At 38.3% G+C, this 18990-nt stretch overlaps 1 protein-coding gene across 5 annotated transcripts in view; it reads right to left on the reverse strand.

Moving 5' to 3' along the window:
• Positions 1–18990, reverse strand: part of Efhc1 (EF-hand domain containing 1) — a 35735-nt gene that overhangs the window by 5977 nt on the left and 10768 nt on the right. For all 5 annotated transcript variants that reach the window (XM_074081960.1, XM_074081962.1, XM_074081963.1 and 2 more), the window contains 5 exons: positions 17972–18259; positions 13400–13549; positions 11566–11758; positions 9144–9364; positions 4138–4278 (listed from right to left, as the gene is read on the reverse strand). In XM_074081960.1, the coding sequence (XP_073938061.1) occupies positions 4138–4278; positions 9144–9364; positions 11566–11758; positions 13400–13549; positions 17972–18259 (993 nt within the window). The remainder of the gene's footprint in view (positions 1–4137; positions 4279–9143; positions 9365–11565; positions 11759–13399; positions 13550–17971; positions 18260–18990) is intronic.

The raw sequence follows: 18990 nt of genomic DNA on the forward strand, positions 1-18990 counted from the left end.
CCACCTTCAGAGTGCTGAGATTGACTGCAATGCAGCACTGTGCCTAGCTCATTTCTGACAAAAATATCTCAGAAAACACATCATGTCTTTAGTATGCATATTGAGGAATTCATCATGTCAATATGTCTAATTACTGATGATGCTGACCTTGATCAATTGGTTAAGACAGTTTCTGCTATGTTTCTCCCTTTAAAATTACCACCTTTCCATAGGCAGTCAATAAACATCTTCGAGATGGGTTTGCCACTAATTTTAGCATCCATTCACTGGTAGATCTTACCCATGATGGTTGTGAGTGTAGTGTGTGCCTGATAGTAATTTTCTGTTTCCCTCTTTTCTTTGACAGTTAATAATTGACATTCCGTGGTGTGGAGGAGCTCTTTGGAAGCATGCATTTACTGCTGATGTTACAGGCACATGGTGATAATAAAAAGCAGAACAGCTTTTAGTTGGTTTTATCTTTAGTTCTCTGCAGTATTGTTACTTGCAGGTTACTTGTTACCGTCCTGCTTCCACTACTCTAGTCCTCTGGCCTGGTTATACCAGTGGTTACAAAGTCTTGACTGCCCTTGACCTGTCTTTTCTACATTTCTGTCCCCACTCACTGTACACTGTACACTGCCTGTTCCCTAAATGCAGTTCTCTCAGCTCTTCACCCACTGGTCCCTCAGTTATTCAGTCTGCTCAGCTGTGACCACCACAGAGAGGTTTCCCCTAATCTGCCAATACACACGAGCCCTCCTCCTCATTCTGTCTATGGCTTTACTTTTGCACAGTACATGTAACTACCTGCCTTTCATAGTAATTTCTTTATTGACTAGCATTCACCTAGAATGTAAGCTCCACGAGGACAGATTTCTCCCCCAGAGATTTTTCTCCCCGTATACTCAGCACCTAGAACTATGCCTAGCCTAGAATCGCCCTTTAATATTTGTTGAATTAAGTTAATAATTAAACTTAAGCATATTTTGTGTATTACAAAGCATATATAAAATATCAGGGGCTGAAATCAACACACTCGTAACAAGTAGCATGTGAGATTAAAGGGACTACGGTATTTTCTTATAAGTACCATAGATCGTACTGTCTTGCATACCCCTTGGAGGGCATGCATGCTGTTTTGGAGATGACTGCTGAAATCATGTTTCTTATGTTCTCCTAAAGCTTCCCTGAGTTCCTCAGCCAGCACGCTGAGCACATGGTCTGCCACTGAGCTACACCCCCAGCCTGCAGCATTTGTTTGTTTTTCAAATGATATGTCACCATTCTGAAAATTTTTAGTTTATGGCCACTTGAGTAATTGGATATTTTGCTCTCCATTTGTGAAAAACAAAATAATGTATTTTTTCAAGGCCTAACACAATATGCTTAAAATTGATATTAAACAACCATCACTATGATGTGTAATATCTGGTGTAAACAAACTTTGTTTAGCACATTGAATTCTTCTGATTTGCTCTTCAATGATTCCTTGATAGGTAGAACACTTGGTCCAGTTTCTCTCTCCTGCTCAAATCGTGCTTCTTACTCTTTCCTAACACTTCCTGTGTTCCTCAGCCAGCTTTCCATTCCCAGCCATAGACAGTTTACCAGCAAACTTTTACTTAAGCAACAAGTGCCTGCCTGGGTTTATTTTCTCAAAATATGTTCACTGTCCTTATCTGAACTCCAAGGGATTTAATTATATTTGTCTGTGATCATTTCTGCAATGTATTCCTTTTTAAAAAAAATTTCTACCTTCTCTTCTGAAGTCCCTCTTTACTCCTAAACCTTTTCTCCTTATCGCTAGGCACATTTTCTTTCTTCCTCCAGCACTTTTGTGATGAGCCAATTTCAGCAAACATTTGGTCAGGAAAAAACATTTGAAAACTACCATAACCAGAATATCACTTCTTTTTTCCTACCTAACCAAAGATAACTACTGTTTCTTTACTAAAAGTTCTATTGGCTTTCTTCAAAATGTTTTTACTGCGAACTGAAACACATTTTTATTTCCCATCATATTTTACTTCTCTAGCTAAGAACTCCAGAACAAAGTTGAACATAAGATGTTCAACTTGAACACAAGTCTTGCCTTGTTCCTAATCTCAAAGTATACTCTCAATATATTACCACTACATATTCTGTTTACAGTATATTTTGGTAGATACCCTTTATCAGACTGAGGAAATTTCCTTTTCTTATCTATTATTAAGACATTTGTTTTATAATAAAAATTAGTACCTACAGTACCTAACTTAAAAAAAGGTAAGAAAATGAATCACCAAATTTCAAAATTCAAGCATTAAGGATTCAGAAGTGCTGTTTAGAACAAAGAACCCAGCTCCTCCACCTAATAAGTATGTTATTTGTTTGCACGGTGTTAACTTAATATTTTTCTCAATAGTATATATATATATATATGGAGAGGAAATGAATGTTCCCAGTAGACAATCAAAAAGTTTTGGTTGACTCTTGGGGATATACCCAAAAGACTGTTACTCCAGAGGCACCTGCACATCCATGTTTATTGCGGCACTATTCACAATAGCCAAGTTATGGAAACAGCCAAGATGCCCCAGCACTGACGAATGGATTAAGAAAATGTGGTATCTATACACAATGGAATTTTATGCAGCCATGAAGAAGAACGAAATGTTATCATTCGCTGGTAAATGGATGGAATTGGAGAACATCATTCTGAGTGAGGTTAGCCTGGCTCAAAAGACCAAAAATCGTATGTTCTCCCTCATATGTGGACATTAGATCAAGGGCAAACACAACAAGTGGATTGGACTATGAGCACATGATAAAAGCGAGAGCACACAAGGGAGGGGTGAGGATAGGTAAGACACCTAAAAAACTAGCTAGCATTTGTTGCCCTTAATGCAGAGAAACTAAAGCAGATACCTTAAAGCAACTGAGGCCAATAGGAAAAGGGGACCAGGAACTAGAGAAAAGGTTAGATCAAAAAGAATTAACCTAGAAGGTAACACCCACGCACAGGAAATCAATGTGAGTCAATGCCCTGTATAGCTATCCTTATCTCAACCAGCAAAACCCCTTGTTCCTTCCTATTATTGCTGATACTCTCTCTACAACAAAATTAGAGATAAGGGCAAAATAGTTTCTGCTGAGTATTGGGGGGGGAGAGGGAGGGGGTGGAGTGGGTGGTAAGGGAGGGGGTGGGGGCAGGGGGGAGAAATGAACCAAGCCTTGTATGCACATATGAATAATAAAAGAAAAATGAAAATAAATAAATAAATAAATAAATAAAACATATATCTCACAGAAGGAGCCACTTACAAAAAAAAAAAAAAAGTTTTGGTTGCACCTTCATTAAAAATGATGGAGGGGCTCAAGTGGTAGAACATTTGCCTGACAAGCACCAAGTCTAGAATGCAAACCCTAGTACTGTCAAAAAAAGAAAAAAAAAAAGATGGGCCATGAGCATGGTTCAAGTGGTAGAGCACTTGCGTAGCAAGTGCAAGGCACTGAGTTCGAACTGAATTAACACCTCCCCCAAAAAAGCACCCCCCTCCAAATGACACCTATCTAGCAGATCCTGACACAGCTCCCCTTGGGTTAAATGCTATTTGTGTAGAAAGGGGAAGTACTTAAAATAAAATACTAAAATAGATAAACTATTGCCAGAGTTAGGAAGAAAATTCAACAAACATTATTACCAAAGTTAAATTGACAGAAATCTAAGAAAGTTTCAGCTCAGAAAACACAGCCCACCTTGTTTTATAAAAATATTTTATAAAAATATAAAAAATTTTTGTATCTCCTACATTATCTAATCCTTGACTTAAAAACAAAGGTGTCTAAATGAAAAAATAGGCAGCCATCCATCCTCCCATAGGCATTGCTTTAAACAATAATATTTTTATTATGACAACTTTCACATTCTTTTTGAAGTGATGAAAAAGTTCTAGAATGAGTGGTAATTATACATATACCACTAGTCTATGTACATATGCGTGTGAATACACGTAGATAGTATATTCACACACATAAATGTACGTAATGTCACCGAACTGTATATAAACTTTTATGTGTATTTTACCACAAAATAAATAATTTCACAAAAAAGATAAAATGGACAAGTGTACACAGTAATGAGACAGAACGTTCATATACAAAAACTAGCCTCACCAGTGCAGCCAGATAACGAAGCACTTTGTTGTCATTTATCAGCATTTTAATAACATCTTTTTTTGGAGCTTTTGGAATGAGAGCAAAGCAATTCTGAGCAGAATCTTCAACCAGTCCATAGCCGTTATACGGAGGTAATTCCTAGGGAGATACAGAGCAAGAAACAAAGCAGATGCTGTTTGTGGTAAAACTACATTAAAGGCAGATACAACTTTAAAAAAAAAAACTCTGGAAAACAATTTCCAAATATACAATTGTAACTAGAAAAAATAACATGCCACTTGTTCCCTCCATCTTTGTGATTTACATAATGTCCACTGGTCACCAGTAGTTGCTAGCACTAGATGGAATGTCCACCGACCCTTGCTACCAATGCCGCACACAGTCCCACCTCGGTCCCCACTGTCGCTTGTGATCATCCTAGAATAGTAAGGTCCATGGATTCATCTTTTTGTTGTAGGTTACCGGCTTCAGCCTAGCAGATCTCAGAACTGTTTCAGACAAAGAGAAAGGGAGAGATAGATAGACAGAGACTAAGTTTTCCTCCCTCATTAATGTCAGTGAAACATCATTCCTTTCTACTATGCTTTCTCAGGAAACTCAGCCTGTACAATTTTTCATTTGTACATACTTTGCCCAAATCTTTTTATACACTGTATTCAGGACTTAATAAATTAGTCTATATGATATGTACTACCATCGTGATTGGGTATTACCTCAACAATCTCTCAACTCCACTCATGTCTACTACATTTCCAAGTGTTCTAGTTGCAACATTGACCTGTCACCTACTTGCTGGAACTATGGTTAATATGTAATGACCAGAATATAACTAGTAGATTCAGCTGATGGACAGTGACCCAATTTGCTTCAATTACCTAATTACTGAATGACAGCTATCATGGACAGAGGGAACATGGGCTGAGATATGGCATGCTAAACCTTTGAGTTTCTTAGCATGCTAAGCAGAGACTGCAAAGTGGTGGTGGTGGAACCTGAAGTTGCTTTTCCTTTATACCAATATACCAGAAGATCATCTTGGTTGAGGGTAGACCTGAGGGTTTTTCCAAGCCTTCTTCTCAAGTTTCTACTTGCTTTTCCTGAATCCAAACCTCATTATACTTGCCTAGAATAAATCCTTTTCCTAAATATTACTCCATGCCAGGGGTCCTGACACCTGGCTTGTCATGCTGCTGCCTGGACCTTGCTCTAAACTAGATAAGCCACTCTGACTGTGCACATCAACACTCCTGGATACTCCTGCACGTAGGATCCACCTACCAGGGTTTCAGGTACAGTTGAAGCCCCAGAGCCTCATAATCCTTCAGATAACTCACTCAGGAGCCACCAGCATCACAGATTAGCTCTCTTAGTCCTGTCTTCTTTCTCCTCCTCCAGATAGAGCCAGCCTAAGACAAAAACACATCTGTCCATTGGATCCATGTTTACTTATTTTCACTTAGCAGATGACCTTGACCTATGAGTGACATGATTCTTGAATATAAACACTTTATATCCACTTCTGCCACTGACAGCTGCCTTAGCTATAGCTTTGTCTCTCAACCCTGCTCCAGTTTCCTATCCCTGGTTTCCATTTATGTTGTTTGGGGTTTAAATGACTGATGTGTAAAGAATATTTAGTCATTCACATAATGACTAAACAATATTTACCTTTGCTTCATTTGTTAGTTTTTTGAGACAGGGTCTCACTATGTAACCCAGGCCGGCTGCAAACTCGTAATCCTGTCTCAGCCTCCCTAATACTGAGAAAGAGATGTGTGCCACTGCCCCAGCTCTACCTCTTTCTTGTGTGAATTTTTAATGTATAACAGAAAATCCCCTATACCTTACGATGTGACCCTAAGCAAGTCCCTTAAACAACTACCTCACTCAATCATTATCTATAAACTGGTAGAATAGTTTGATCAAAATCTAGATCTGTTCCTATGGTATTTTCCCTATATAGAATATCAAGGGGCATAAAACAAATATAGGGACAAGGGGTTTACAGAGACAAAAGTCTCTCACCCTTGCCTGAGGTTTTAGAGAAGACTTGGTAGAATAGAGAAGGCCTCTACTGAGCAGTGAAGTACAAAAAAGAGCCATGTGAAGGAATGAAGAAAAAGTGGGTCACACAGATGGAAGAGAGCTAGTAAGGTCCAGGGGATTCAAACAGGATGCTGTCCTGGCAGGATCACATATAATTCAGTACAGTTGGTGGCTAAGTACAAACAAGAGGGAAGAAAATAGAATAGAAGGTAAGGGCAAGGGCAGATAGGATTCGATAATTCCAACCTTTTATGCATGCTTTTTCTTTTTACAGAAATTGAAATTTAATGTTTAAAAGTCTTTCTTGGTAAACACGAAGGAAGATGAGAGAATCCAAGTGGATACCACAAACACTGGCACTGAAAACAAATCATCTGTGGCAAAAGATAGACAAGTAACCCAAACTCAGTCACAACAGTAGAATCCAAACAAGTGAGCCAAGTTGAACTCAGAATATAGGAAGTTAAAAGTTCTGTGCCCTATGCAGTTTTATGCTGACATCTAAAAGTAGTCAAACTATGGATTCACTTTGTCTTACTTAGGATTCTTTGGGAATGTAAATAGTAAATTCACTAAAAGTGTTTTGTATATTACTATCTTATTATCTTGGATAACAAGAAAGCAGAAAATGGCTCTTGGGTTGACAAGTACATCAGCTCATAGCTGCATCACAGACCCTGTTGTTTTAAGTCTTCAGCTCTCCCACACAGCATGATTGATGGGTTTAGTCTTTAGGTCATACTGCAGTCACATGTGGGCTGTCCCTATTCATTTAAATAAGATACAAATGCAAGTAGGAGAATATTTCATTTAATTATAGAAAACATAGTTTTCCTTTGGAAAGAGCCTAATGACATGATTTTATACACATAATAGCAATATAAATAAATGAGGCTAGGTATTAATACTTGATATACATGGACAGTAGACATAGGGAGGTTTTTGTGAGTTGCTCCTGCCTGAACAGGTAACAAGTGTCAGTGCTTTCAGCCCACGACACTGTACCATCTTAATAATTCAGATAGCTCTTGAATTTTCTGTAAAGTATGTGATTTTTTTTAAATGTGCAATTTTCATTTGAAACTTTCAAATAATATTCTGAAGGCTCATGTTTATCAGATTACTGCATTGGGATATCAGAACTGCCATGAATTTATCCTTGAATCAGAGTGGGCTTTTGCGGTGCACAGAACTGAATATGCTGTGTGGTTAGTATGGTTCCAAGGAAAGCTACACTGCAATGAAAGAAAGCCATCTTCTAACATCTTTAATTAATTAGTCTTTATTTTGCTCCCAATCATTTTTTTATGAAAGGATTTGCTACATAGGCAAAGAATAATGAAATGCTCTGGGATCTAAATTTGTAAATAATGTCTCTTTTTAAAAAAATCAAAATGGACATAAATGTTATACAGGTAATACAAAGGGAAATTCTGGGATGATGGCAGAGTAGGAAGCACCAGAATCTGTCTCCCTACCTAGATCACAATTTCAGTGGCAGAATCTACTGGAAATAACTATTTCTAAACTCTGGAGTATGTTGAAGGCTTGTGACCTCCAGGGGAAAGCTCGTATAGCAAGTTGTGGTAAATGTCCATAGATTTCAGCTCTTAGCACAGTACCACCTACCCATCCCACTCACCCTCCCCACTAAGAGGCCTGTGGTAGGCAGTCCATGCAACCTGTATACAGCTAGTGGGAGCCAAAGTGGGCAAAAAAGCACCCTGTCCTCAGAGGGTTGGGATCTGTGCTCTGATCAGTGATCAGCTACTTCTGATCACAGGGGTATAGACAAAGAGCCAGGTGGCCATGTTGCTGCACCTCCCCCCATTATTGCAAATCCCTCCCCTCTCCAGCTGAAGTAACTTCCAGGTATCTGAAGTTCTGGTACTCCATTCCATTGTTCTCTTTTTCCTCTTTTGGAAGCAGGACAAAAAAATCAGGACATTGAAAAGCAACTCCATATAAGAGGGAAATTAGAAAGCGACTTCATGCCCAGGGAAAGTGCAGGTCACAAAAGATCTAAAAAGACCTTCATCAGTTCACACCTTAGGCTGATACTTGGCACAGAGATAGCCTGTAACATTTAAAAAATCAAAAACAAGAAAAAAAATGATAACCACCCCCCAGAAAACTCTAGGGAAGGGGAAAATTTTGATTTACAGTTACCACAGTGTTTATTTTAAACGTCCAGTTTTCAAAAACAAATCACGGGGCATACAAGGAACTAGGCAAGTATGGTCTATTCATAGGGAAAAAAATCAACATACTCTCCCTTAAAAGCATTTTCTTAAAATGCTCAAAGACTAATATGTCATGCATCCAGGTGTGATGGCATGTGCCTGTCATTCCAGCACTCTAGAAGTTGAGGCAAGGGGATTGGGAGTTCAAGGCCAGCCTTAGCTACACAGTGAATTCCAGAATAGCCTTGGCTCTATAGTGAGGCCCTGTCTCCAAAAACCCAATACCAAAAGAAAATTGTTTGGACATTTTTCCATGTTTAGACTTATTTTGTCTTTTACAAGAGTTATAGTCCTTTACTTATAGTCTGTTCCATTATAAAACATGTATCTCTTTACAGTCCTAAAGCATTATTTTATGGGCCAAAGATATACAATATTTTATTTTTAAAAAATTAAAATGATGATAAATTGTCCTTCAGAAAGGTTATTCTAATTGGTTTTCCTACTATCAACATATAAAAATTCCCATTTCCTCACACAGGGCAAACACTGGATACTGCTACTCTTTCAATTTGACTCAAAAGCTAGATTGAAAAGTTTCTTCATATGTTGCTGGGCTTTTTGCATTTGCTCTTTTGTGAACTACCTAATGACATATATTTCATCGGTTTTTTTAAATTGAATATTCACATAGGAGTTCTTTTATTCTTGGTCTTCAATTTCCACATAAAATACATTTTTTTCTCAACACACTCTGAACTATTATTCCATTACCTGTTTCACAGGGGGTGGCTCCTGCTTGCTCACATCAATACGTGGTAAGTCAGAGATCCCAAACTTCTCTTTGTAGTACTGCCGAGTGAATGGATCACAGTCATAAATGAAGAAGGTTCTCCCAAGGATGGTGAGTGGTTTCCCAACAATGAAGTCTTTGGCAGTGTACCATTCCAACACCTCTTGATCAGAGATTTCCAGCACACACTGAGGAAAATTCTCTAACATAACACGGATTTAGAGCGAAAAGAAGAAATGAGTATAGAAATAAGAGTGGAGTACTTTTAAGAACTGGGAGAATGCTGTCTTTTCTTCTGGTCAAGGTCAGGTATTCCCCTCTATTCTCACAGGAATATAAGGCCATGTATTTCCATCTGTTGACAGGACAAATAAATAATGTGCCAGATGGTTTTTGTAAAATCTTTGTGCTAGCCAGCTAGAACTATTACTACAAATCACTAAGCTCAGCAGAATTAATGCTTAAAAGAAATCATTGCAGGACAAATGTCCTATAAGGCAGATGAGAGCCTTTGGTCTAGGAAGGTCTGAATCCATTTGATCCAACTTCCTACCCATTTATCTAATAACCCAACAATTTTAAGTGATCACCTATTCTAAGTGTGCTGCTAAGTACTGGGATAGCAAAAATTACTGATACAAATACAGTTCCTGCTTCATGGAGAGATAGGCACTGACCCAGTGCATAAAGCACTGAATTGCACAGCTGTAACCATAAAGCCTGAGTGCAGAGCCTGCTCCACATACAGTGAAAAGTAGGCTGGTATTCTTCTTCTGGGCATTGCTAAGATGGCAAAACAGAAAAAAGACTAAATTTCTGCTATATCAGAAATAAAGGCTTGATCCCTAGTCTACACAAAAATAAAAAAATTGTACATTTTAATGGAGAACATGTCATGTTTTGATACATACATATGTGTGATAATTAAATTAAGTTAAACATATATATTCCCTCAAACATTTACTAGTCCTTTCTTCTAGCTTTCTGAAATATACAGTGATCTCTCACATTATGTGAGCATCACCAGGCCAGGAATTTTTTTCCTGTAGGACTAGAGTTTGAAATCAGGGTCTTGTACTTCCTAGGTAGGTGCTCTGCCACTTGAGCTACACACCTAGTCCTTATGCATTTGTTCAAATGCTCATGCAAATGTTACTGCATTATCTCATTTTTTCTACACAGCACTATGCTTTTAAGATCCATTCATTTGCTTTTTGTGTACATCTTGTTTTTTGCTTTCAACTACTGCATATTTATCAAGATATACCTCACCACAGTTTGGTTACCTACTGTCACAGTGATTAAAAAAAAATCTCCAACTCTTTGCCCACAAATAACATTAAAAAAACAACAACAAACAAATACTGTAAAGGTCAAGTAACACAAGTGGGTAGGTTGAATCTGGCTTCCATAATACTGGCCAAATTTGCTTACAGTCTCTTACATAGACAAATCTCTTGCTCAATAGCTGGAATTTCTTATTTCCTCTTCCCAAAAAATATAGTAAAAAGAAAAAAATTAAGAGAAGTATTTATAGAATTGTCACCCAGTTAAACATGAGAGATGTCATTACATGTGATCAAGATGACATTTTTGTAGGAGAAAATCCTTTTAACTGATAAGTCAATAATTAAAGCAAACCTACTTATCTCAGGAAATAGTCAAGAGCAGGTATCACTGCTATTTTATTGCCTTCTTGTTCTCCAACATGCTAGGTTATTGTAAAGAAAGCCACAGTGTGCCTCCATCTTCTATCAATCACACACAAGCCTTTTCTGATCTCAAGTTAAACCACACAGAAACCTCATGTTCAGAAAGTGGTTGGGATAACTGCAAATTCAGGAAAGCCACTAAGGAAATGCTAAGTTATATCTTTAGATGAAAACAGACGTGTGTGAAAAACTCATAAAAAATGAAATACTAAATTGCTTCGGTTTGGAAGCCTCCATCTACCTTTCTTTAAATGAATCTCCTGCCTGGCTCCCGGTGGCTCACACCTGTAATCCTAGCTATTCAGGAGGCAGAGATCAGGAGGATCCGGGTTTGAAGCCAGTCCGAGGAAATAGTTCAGGAGATCCTATCTCGAAAAAACCCATCACAAAAATGGGCTGGTGGAGTGGCTCAAGATGTAGGCCCTGAGTTCAAACTCCAGTACCATTAAAAACAACAACAACCCTCCTACTGCTGTTTTTGTTATGTTTCCTTCATCTCCATATCAGTCATCTCTACCAGATTATCTGGGAGGCATTATAAAGGAAGGAAGGCATGGGAAAACCATTTGCTGAGCACCTAGGAACACAGCTAGAACCTTCCACACGAGAGGAAAAACCACACTAATTTGGTAACTTCCTTGAGATCCAAAAAAGGTCCCATGTCAGAGGGGACAAGCTGAGTGGAACCTACTTGCGTTCTCCGCCAACACCTTGGGCATGTGTTGACGATTCATCAGCAGTGGGAAAGGGTCTCTCCCGTCGTTCCGCACGTGGACCTCTCGGATCTCCACCGTGTCATCCATGAGGTAGTAATGGATGATGTAGGTCCGACATTCACCGAACATGCTGTCTGTATCATCCCAGATCGCATAGAATCGAAGAACCTTCGAGGAATCCAAAGTAATGGCTAATGTAAGAATCCTAAAAGTGGAGTTTAACTTAGCCACTGTGGTATTTATATATCAGAAAATGATGAAAAGATTAGCTGGAAAGACTGAAATAATCTCAGGTGGTAAATGGAAAAGTTGAAAAATTCATCAAAGATACTAAAACACCTGAAATTAAGTACCAGATGTCAGCAGCTGGAAAGAATAATACTTACTGGTTTGTTACAAGAAAGAAGAGCTTACTTTGGCCCAAAGTATTAGTCTATGGAAGAAAAACTGAATTAAAAGAACAATGAAGCCCTCTCTAAGGATATTTCTATATATATTCATATATATTCTTATACATATTCATAAAGCTACATGGCGAATGGTTCACATATAACTAATTGGGAAAGAATTCTCATTTACTAACCAGCCTTTCTTTGGTCTCATCAAAATGCATCCTCTAGTAATGGCATCACCACAATCTTTAAGCATAAAGTAATGGCAGACACACGATGTAGAACTCCTTAGCCCAGCATGGTGGAGTGCAGCTGTAATCCCAACACCTGAGAGGCTGAGGCAGGAAGAGCACCACTTCAAGGCCAGCCCAGGGCAGAAAGTTAGCAGGACCCCCTTCTCAACAAACAAGATGCTTGTGATTACACATGCCTCTAATCCTATGCAGGAGTTAAGGTAGGAGGGTCACAGTCCAAGGCCAGCCCCAGCCTATCTGAAAAATAACTGAAGGAACAAAAGGGCTTGGGGTATGTGGTTCAAAAGGCACAGTGACTGCCTAGCAAGCTCAAGGATCTTTGTTCAACCCCAACGCTGCCAAAAAAAAAATTTTTTTTTAATTTCTAGGGGGAAAAAGAGCAGCAAAGAAATATTAAGGGTAATCACTGTCTTTTTCTTTCCCTTTAGTAGAGACGGAAGATTCAAATCTGCTTACTGTGTACTTCAGCTCACAAGGAGGATTATGAAGGTTGGAACAGAGTTGAAAAATATTCTGTACTCAACACTAATGTAACATTCAACAAGAAAAAGCATTTGCTGAGGGATTTCTGTGAAACTATTTTAATATTAGAACCCAACAAATATGCAACAGCTTTGAAAGTTCCCAATAATTCATTTGCAGTTTCCCAAAGGATTCTATGAGATTAACTCATGGGAAATTTGAAATGTAAAGTGGGAAGTAGATATGGCTCATAAATTGTTTACTTTTTTGGATTTATTAATTGTTTTTATTAATTGGATTAATAATGGGCTTCATCATGGCATTTTCATACACATTTACAACGTACTCTGATCATACTCACTCCCCACTGGCTTCTCTTGTTCCCCTCTTCCCCCTCTCCCACTGGTCTCCTTTTCCAAATAGTCTCCATTCTACTTTCCTGTCTTTTTAAAAAGTTGTTTTGACATGTGAACATCTGGCGGGATTCACAAGACTTAAGTTCACAATCTCCTTTATATCTCTCATAAGGGATTTTATGCATTGGCATATCTCTAACCCAAGATGAAACAACTGTAATCCAAATGGTTAAATATAGATATAATATTTCCAAATAACTATTAATACAGGTGCCAAAACAGCTTGCCAATAAATACATATGCCACGTTTGGAAATGAGTAAACCTATTTGTCTAGGTCACTTACTTGCTTGTCATATGTAAGAAACTGCTTGAGTTGGTCAAAGTCCGATGGGGTGACATATTTACGAACAGGTTGTTTCCGCAGTTCAGTGTAAGGATCAAGAACCATCTTCTCTGGTGGGTTTAATTCAATTCCTTGACTTTCCAAAAATACCTAAATATTTCAAATTTGATAATGACTATCTTTCTGAGAGCTTCTTACAGTAACTAATAAACTGATGGTATAAAAATAAGTAATAAATTCTATGCCATTGCTCAAATTAAACCACTAATTTGTATCTTGAGCATGTCATAAAAATACTATATCCATTTGACTCAACTCCATAATGCAGAAAAAACTGATAATTATTTTAAGTATTCTATGGTATAAAATTGCTAGATATGTTAAGCTAGTTGGAAGACATGATGATAAAATAACTGGATGCAAATATGAATTTAGGTAATTAAGTTAGGTGTCCAAGAGCAGAGTAAGTCCTGGGACTGCTTGAATATGCACATCTAGATGCTGACCATGGTTTCAACCAATCTGTAAAGCATATTTGCTATGCAAGCAAGCTGTACAATGGCTACATTAAGGTGGAATAGTACTTCGAACTTTCCAAAGCATGCAAAACAAGTATATGACTAAGTTTCTCCTCTTACCAGAAAGCACATTCACTGCTTATTTTAAACCAAGAAATGTTTTAGCAAAATAGGAAGAATAAATCAAGTGGTCAAATCTCACCAGATAAAAGCCAAGGAAAGCATGTGCATTTGGCAATATCTCCATTTTTTTGCTAATAATAAATAAGTATATTATTTTCAGAGTCATTATGTCTTCAAAATTCATCTTCTTAAAAGCATCACAATCAACTACCTTTGTTGATAATCAGAAAAGAACAATTTCATGATACTTGTCTACATTCTGGAACCGGAAATTAACCTAAAATTTGAGTTCCTTTTGGGAGTTGTGCAGTCTTCTTTAGACAAGTCAGTAGAAAATACACAGAACTTGAGAGGGGGTTCTAGCGTTAGCTCCACTGCTAAATAGCTTGTGAACTCATTATTTACAGTTTCATTAGGAAGTCTCCAATATCTTTAAATACATAAATATTATAATCTTAACCTCTGTTAAAACTGAGCTGCAAATTATGACTAACAATAAAAGTTTCCCTTGGAATGGAGGAGGAGTAGTATAACAGAATTATTGATTGAGGCATGTAACCAGTGTTTTACTCCCTTCTCTTAGATCCCACAGATAACCAGGCTCCTTTTTAACCTTACACTAGGGATCCTGGCAGGAACGTAGAAGCTTCTCAAGTTGATTATTTTAGAAAAGCTTAAACTTTTTGAAGAGATTATTCTCAAATGTCCCAAGAACAGAAGAGAAAAGGGAATGCCTTTGAGCAGTAGGAAATTTCCCTAGCCTAGAAAAGATACAGGGGGATGGATCTCAGAAGAGCAGGACCCTTTTGGGTAGCAGTGCTCTGAGCACCATCCAGTCCCAGGCTTTGTAAGTCCCAGGATCTTACCTAGCATCAGAGAAGTGCCCCTCATTCTGGACAATCTATGACCCCCCTTTGTATGGCCTAGAACTGTGGCTACTTCCTTATTGTCCTTAGGGCCTGGAATCTTTGGCAAAGCCTGGTGAGCTGAGGCTCACCAACTGTTATCGACTGAATGTTTGTATGCCTCCCACGTTCATATGTTGAAGCTATAACCTGCAATGTGATATACGGAAGTAATTAAGGTTCAATGAGTTGATAAGGGTGGCGATCTTATCCAATAGAATGTTTCCTTACAAGATATGGTGCACTCCTGGGTATGCTCCTGTACACACATGCATAATCCCCATCCTTCTTCCCCTTCCTCTTTCTTCCTCTCTCTCACCTTCTTGCTTTCCAAGCACATGTGTTAAGAAAAAGCCATGTGAACCAGACGCTGTTGGCTCAGGTCTATAATCCTAGCTACTCAGGAGGCAGAGATAAGAAGGATGACAGTTCGAAGCCAGCCCCAGGCAAATAGTTTATGAGACCCTATTTTGAAAAAGCCATCACAAAAAACGGCTGGGGGAGTGGCTCAAGCAGTAAGAGCACCTACCTAGCAAGTGTGAGGCCCTGAATTCAAACCTCAGTGCTGCCAAAAAAAAGAAAAGAAAAAGTCATGTGAGCATACACTAAGAAGTGAACAGTCTGCACGCCAAGAAGAGGGCCTTTCCTGGAACTCAACCATACTGATCTTGGACTTCAAGCCTCCAGAACTGTGAGCAAATAAATTTCCCCTGTTTAAGCCACCATGTCTGTAGTATTTTAGTAATGGAAGTTCTAACTGACTAAGACACCAACATAGTTGGACTGAGGCTCAAGTTGATTTTGTGTGTGTGTGTGTGTGTGTGTGTGTGTGTGTGCGCATTTTGATGGTACTGGGGTCTGAACTCAGGGCTTCATGCTTGCTAGGTAAGGTGCTCTACTACTTGAGCCACACCTCCAGCTCTGTGTATTTTTTAAAATGTAAAATAAAAAATATTATTTCTTAAACATCAGCATTTGTGGAGAATTCACACGTTATATTAGCAATAATACTATAATAAAAACATATTCTAAGCTGAACATAGTAATCCCAGAACTGGGGAGGCCGAGGCAGGAAGACTGTGAGTTCAAGGTCAGTCTGGGTTACCCGGAGAGACCCTGTCTCAAGAACTAACAAAAATTCTAGATCTGTGATTTGCAGAGCTTTATTTTATTTCATTTCACTTTATTTCATTTTTCTGCCATCCTGGGGATTGAACCCAATTCCTCTCCCCTGCTAGGAAAGTGCTATGCCAGTCCAGTCATACCCCCAGCCCTTCTGGGTTTTTTTTGTATTTTGTCTTTAAAATGGGGTCTTACTAACTTTATCCAGGCTACCATCCAATTTCTGATCTTCTTGCCTCCACTTCTCAAGTAGCTGGGATTACAGGGGTGAACCAATGCATTCACCTCTGGGGCTTTATTTTTTTAATGTGTTCACTCGATTTTGACTATGGGATCAAATATTCATTTAGAACATGGAGAAGCAAGTAAAGAGGGGTGAGGAGGGGTAGTATTTCCTGGTTCAAATTACACAATAAAGACAGTTATCCTCCTTCTCCATAACAGTTCAACCTTAATGAGGAATATCAAATTGGGTTTCTTTCCTTTTCTTTTATTTCCCTTTCTTCGTCCTTCCCTCCCTCCCTCCCTTGTCTCTCTCTCTCTCCCTCCCTCCCTTCCTTCCTTCCTTCTTTCCCTCTCCCCCTCCCTCCCTCCCTTCCTTTATTTATTTATTTTTGAGGCACTTGGGATCAAATCCAAGAACCACACATGCTAGGGCAGGCACTATCCCACTGAGCTATAGCCCTAGTCCAGACATGTAAGCTTTAAATTATTGAAAATGTAACTTAATTTACTCACCACACTTTTATGGTCATTCACAGGCATGCACAGTGTTAAAAATCTGAGTTGCCCAAATGTGTACACTCTCAGCTGAGGTAGAACAAGGTGAAACTCTACCTTCTTGTTCCAGCTCTCAGTGTAAGTAAGTATCCTTTTTGCAGTCTGTTTAATGCCATATGTTTTGCATTTTTCTGCTTTTTGTTGCTGATTCTGGTGTTTCAAATAGCCCTAAAGAATAGTACTAAAGTGCTGTTTAGTGTTCCATAGCACAAGACAGCTGTGATGTGCCTTATAGAAAAATACCTGTGTTAGATAAGCTTCATTTGGGAGTGTGTTATGATGTGTTGGCCACAAGCTTGGTGATAATCAATCACTACATATATTAAATCAGGTGCCTTAAACAGAAACACATATAAAACAAGTCTGCGTATTGTTTGGCAAAAATACTGTGACCAGAGATCTGTATTTCTGTGACAGAAACCTAGTTTCTCCTAGGAACTACAATAGTTCAGTATATGCTAACTCAGTGTTTTGGATGACTTTATAGATCATAACTTCTGTGAATCAAGAGTTAACTCTAACTGGATTAGGTCAACTGCTCAGTGCTAATTTGCAAATGCTAAAATTTTCCAAAACTATACAAATGTAAAAATAATTACTATTACCCTGAAATTTAGATAATATTTTATTTCTCACTGCTGGTACAATTCTGAAACTGCCTATAATAAATAGGACTTCAGAAACTTAAAATCTCCAAGTATGTTGGAAGTAGACAATATCTCAAATATGGCCTAGCATCTCTACTTTCTACACTGCTTTCTCTCTGCTATGGAATGACAGTGATGCCATGACTCCTTTCTTTACTTTCCTCAAGTCTGCTCACAGTGCCTAGCACATAGTGGGTACTCAATAAATATTTAATAAATAAACTACTAAATGAAAAAAATGAATGAACTCATAGAAGCTCGGTACACATAAAAATCAATCACATTTGAAATTAAGTAGCATGGTGCAAAAGTAGTGTTGGCATGTGTCAGCACACAGACACACAAATACTTAACCTGCACAACAATTCACACAGGACAGACTACCAGTGTCCTCCCCTTGCTATAATAAATGCAATGTATCCTGGCATAAACTAGAATGATACCTCAGACTCCATGACTTCCAAAATATATGCATACCTGTGTGAATCGGTCACAGTCAACAATGCGGAATGTTCTGCCATAAATTGTGATGTTTATTCCTCGATTTAGGTCTTTCCAATGGTAATGGTCTCCCACATCATTCTTGGCGAGCCTCTGGCGTTTGATTAACTTGCCTTGAGGCATCCCAGAGTTTTCCACAATGGGCTCTATGATAGACATGCTGTCATCTTCTAGGTAGTAGTAAATGTTTACTTGACGGATTCTATAATGTTCCTCAGTTGATATAGGAACATCTTCTCGGAAATAGGCATCAAATTTCAGCACCTTTAACACACAAGGGAAGGAGAAATGGTGTACTAAAAGTTTGCCATTGTTATCTGAAAAACATCAAGTAGTGTCCTTAAAAGAGAAGCACACATGCATTTGAACATACATCATTCCTCTCAATCAAGAGTTGACAAATTACAGTCCATGGGACAAATCTATTCTGCTACCTATTTTTACATGCCCTGTTAGCTAAGAATGTTTTTGTATATATTTAAATGATTGAAAAAATTAAAAAGGAATAATAATTCACAACCAATGGACAACATAATGACTAATATGGAGACATGAAAATTAAAACAAATTCAAATTTCAGTACCCACAAATAAAGTAATTATGTAAATAATTAACGCTTGTTTATTAATGGCTGCTACTCCATTACGAGGGTGGAGTTGGATAGTTGTGCTAGAGACACATGGGCTGCTACTGTGGATTGTATTATGCCCCCAAGTTCATGCATCGAAGCCCTAACCCCCTGTGAGACTGTATTATGATACAGGGCCTTTAGGAGATAATTAAGGTTAAATGAGGTCATAAGGATGGGGCCCTAATCCAACAGGACTGGTGGCCTTATAGAAGAGAATGAGAGAAAAAGGTAACCCCTTCCTCTCAAGGGCACACACTGAAAAAAGACCATGTGAGGATGGTTACAAGAAAGTGGTTTCTAGTCAGGAATAGAGACATCACTATAAATCAGATTTTCTGATGCTTTGATTTTAGACTTCTTACCT

Source organism: Castor canadensis, chromosome 8, assembly GCF_047511655.1.
Source record: "Castor canadensis chromosome 8, mCasCan1.hap1v2, whole genome shotgun sequence".
NCBI classification, from domain to species: Eukaryota; Metazoa; Chordata; class Mammalia; order Rodentia; family Castoridae; genus Castor; species Castor canadensis.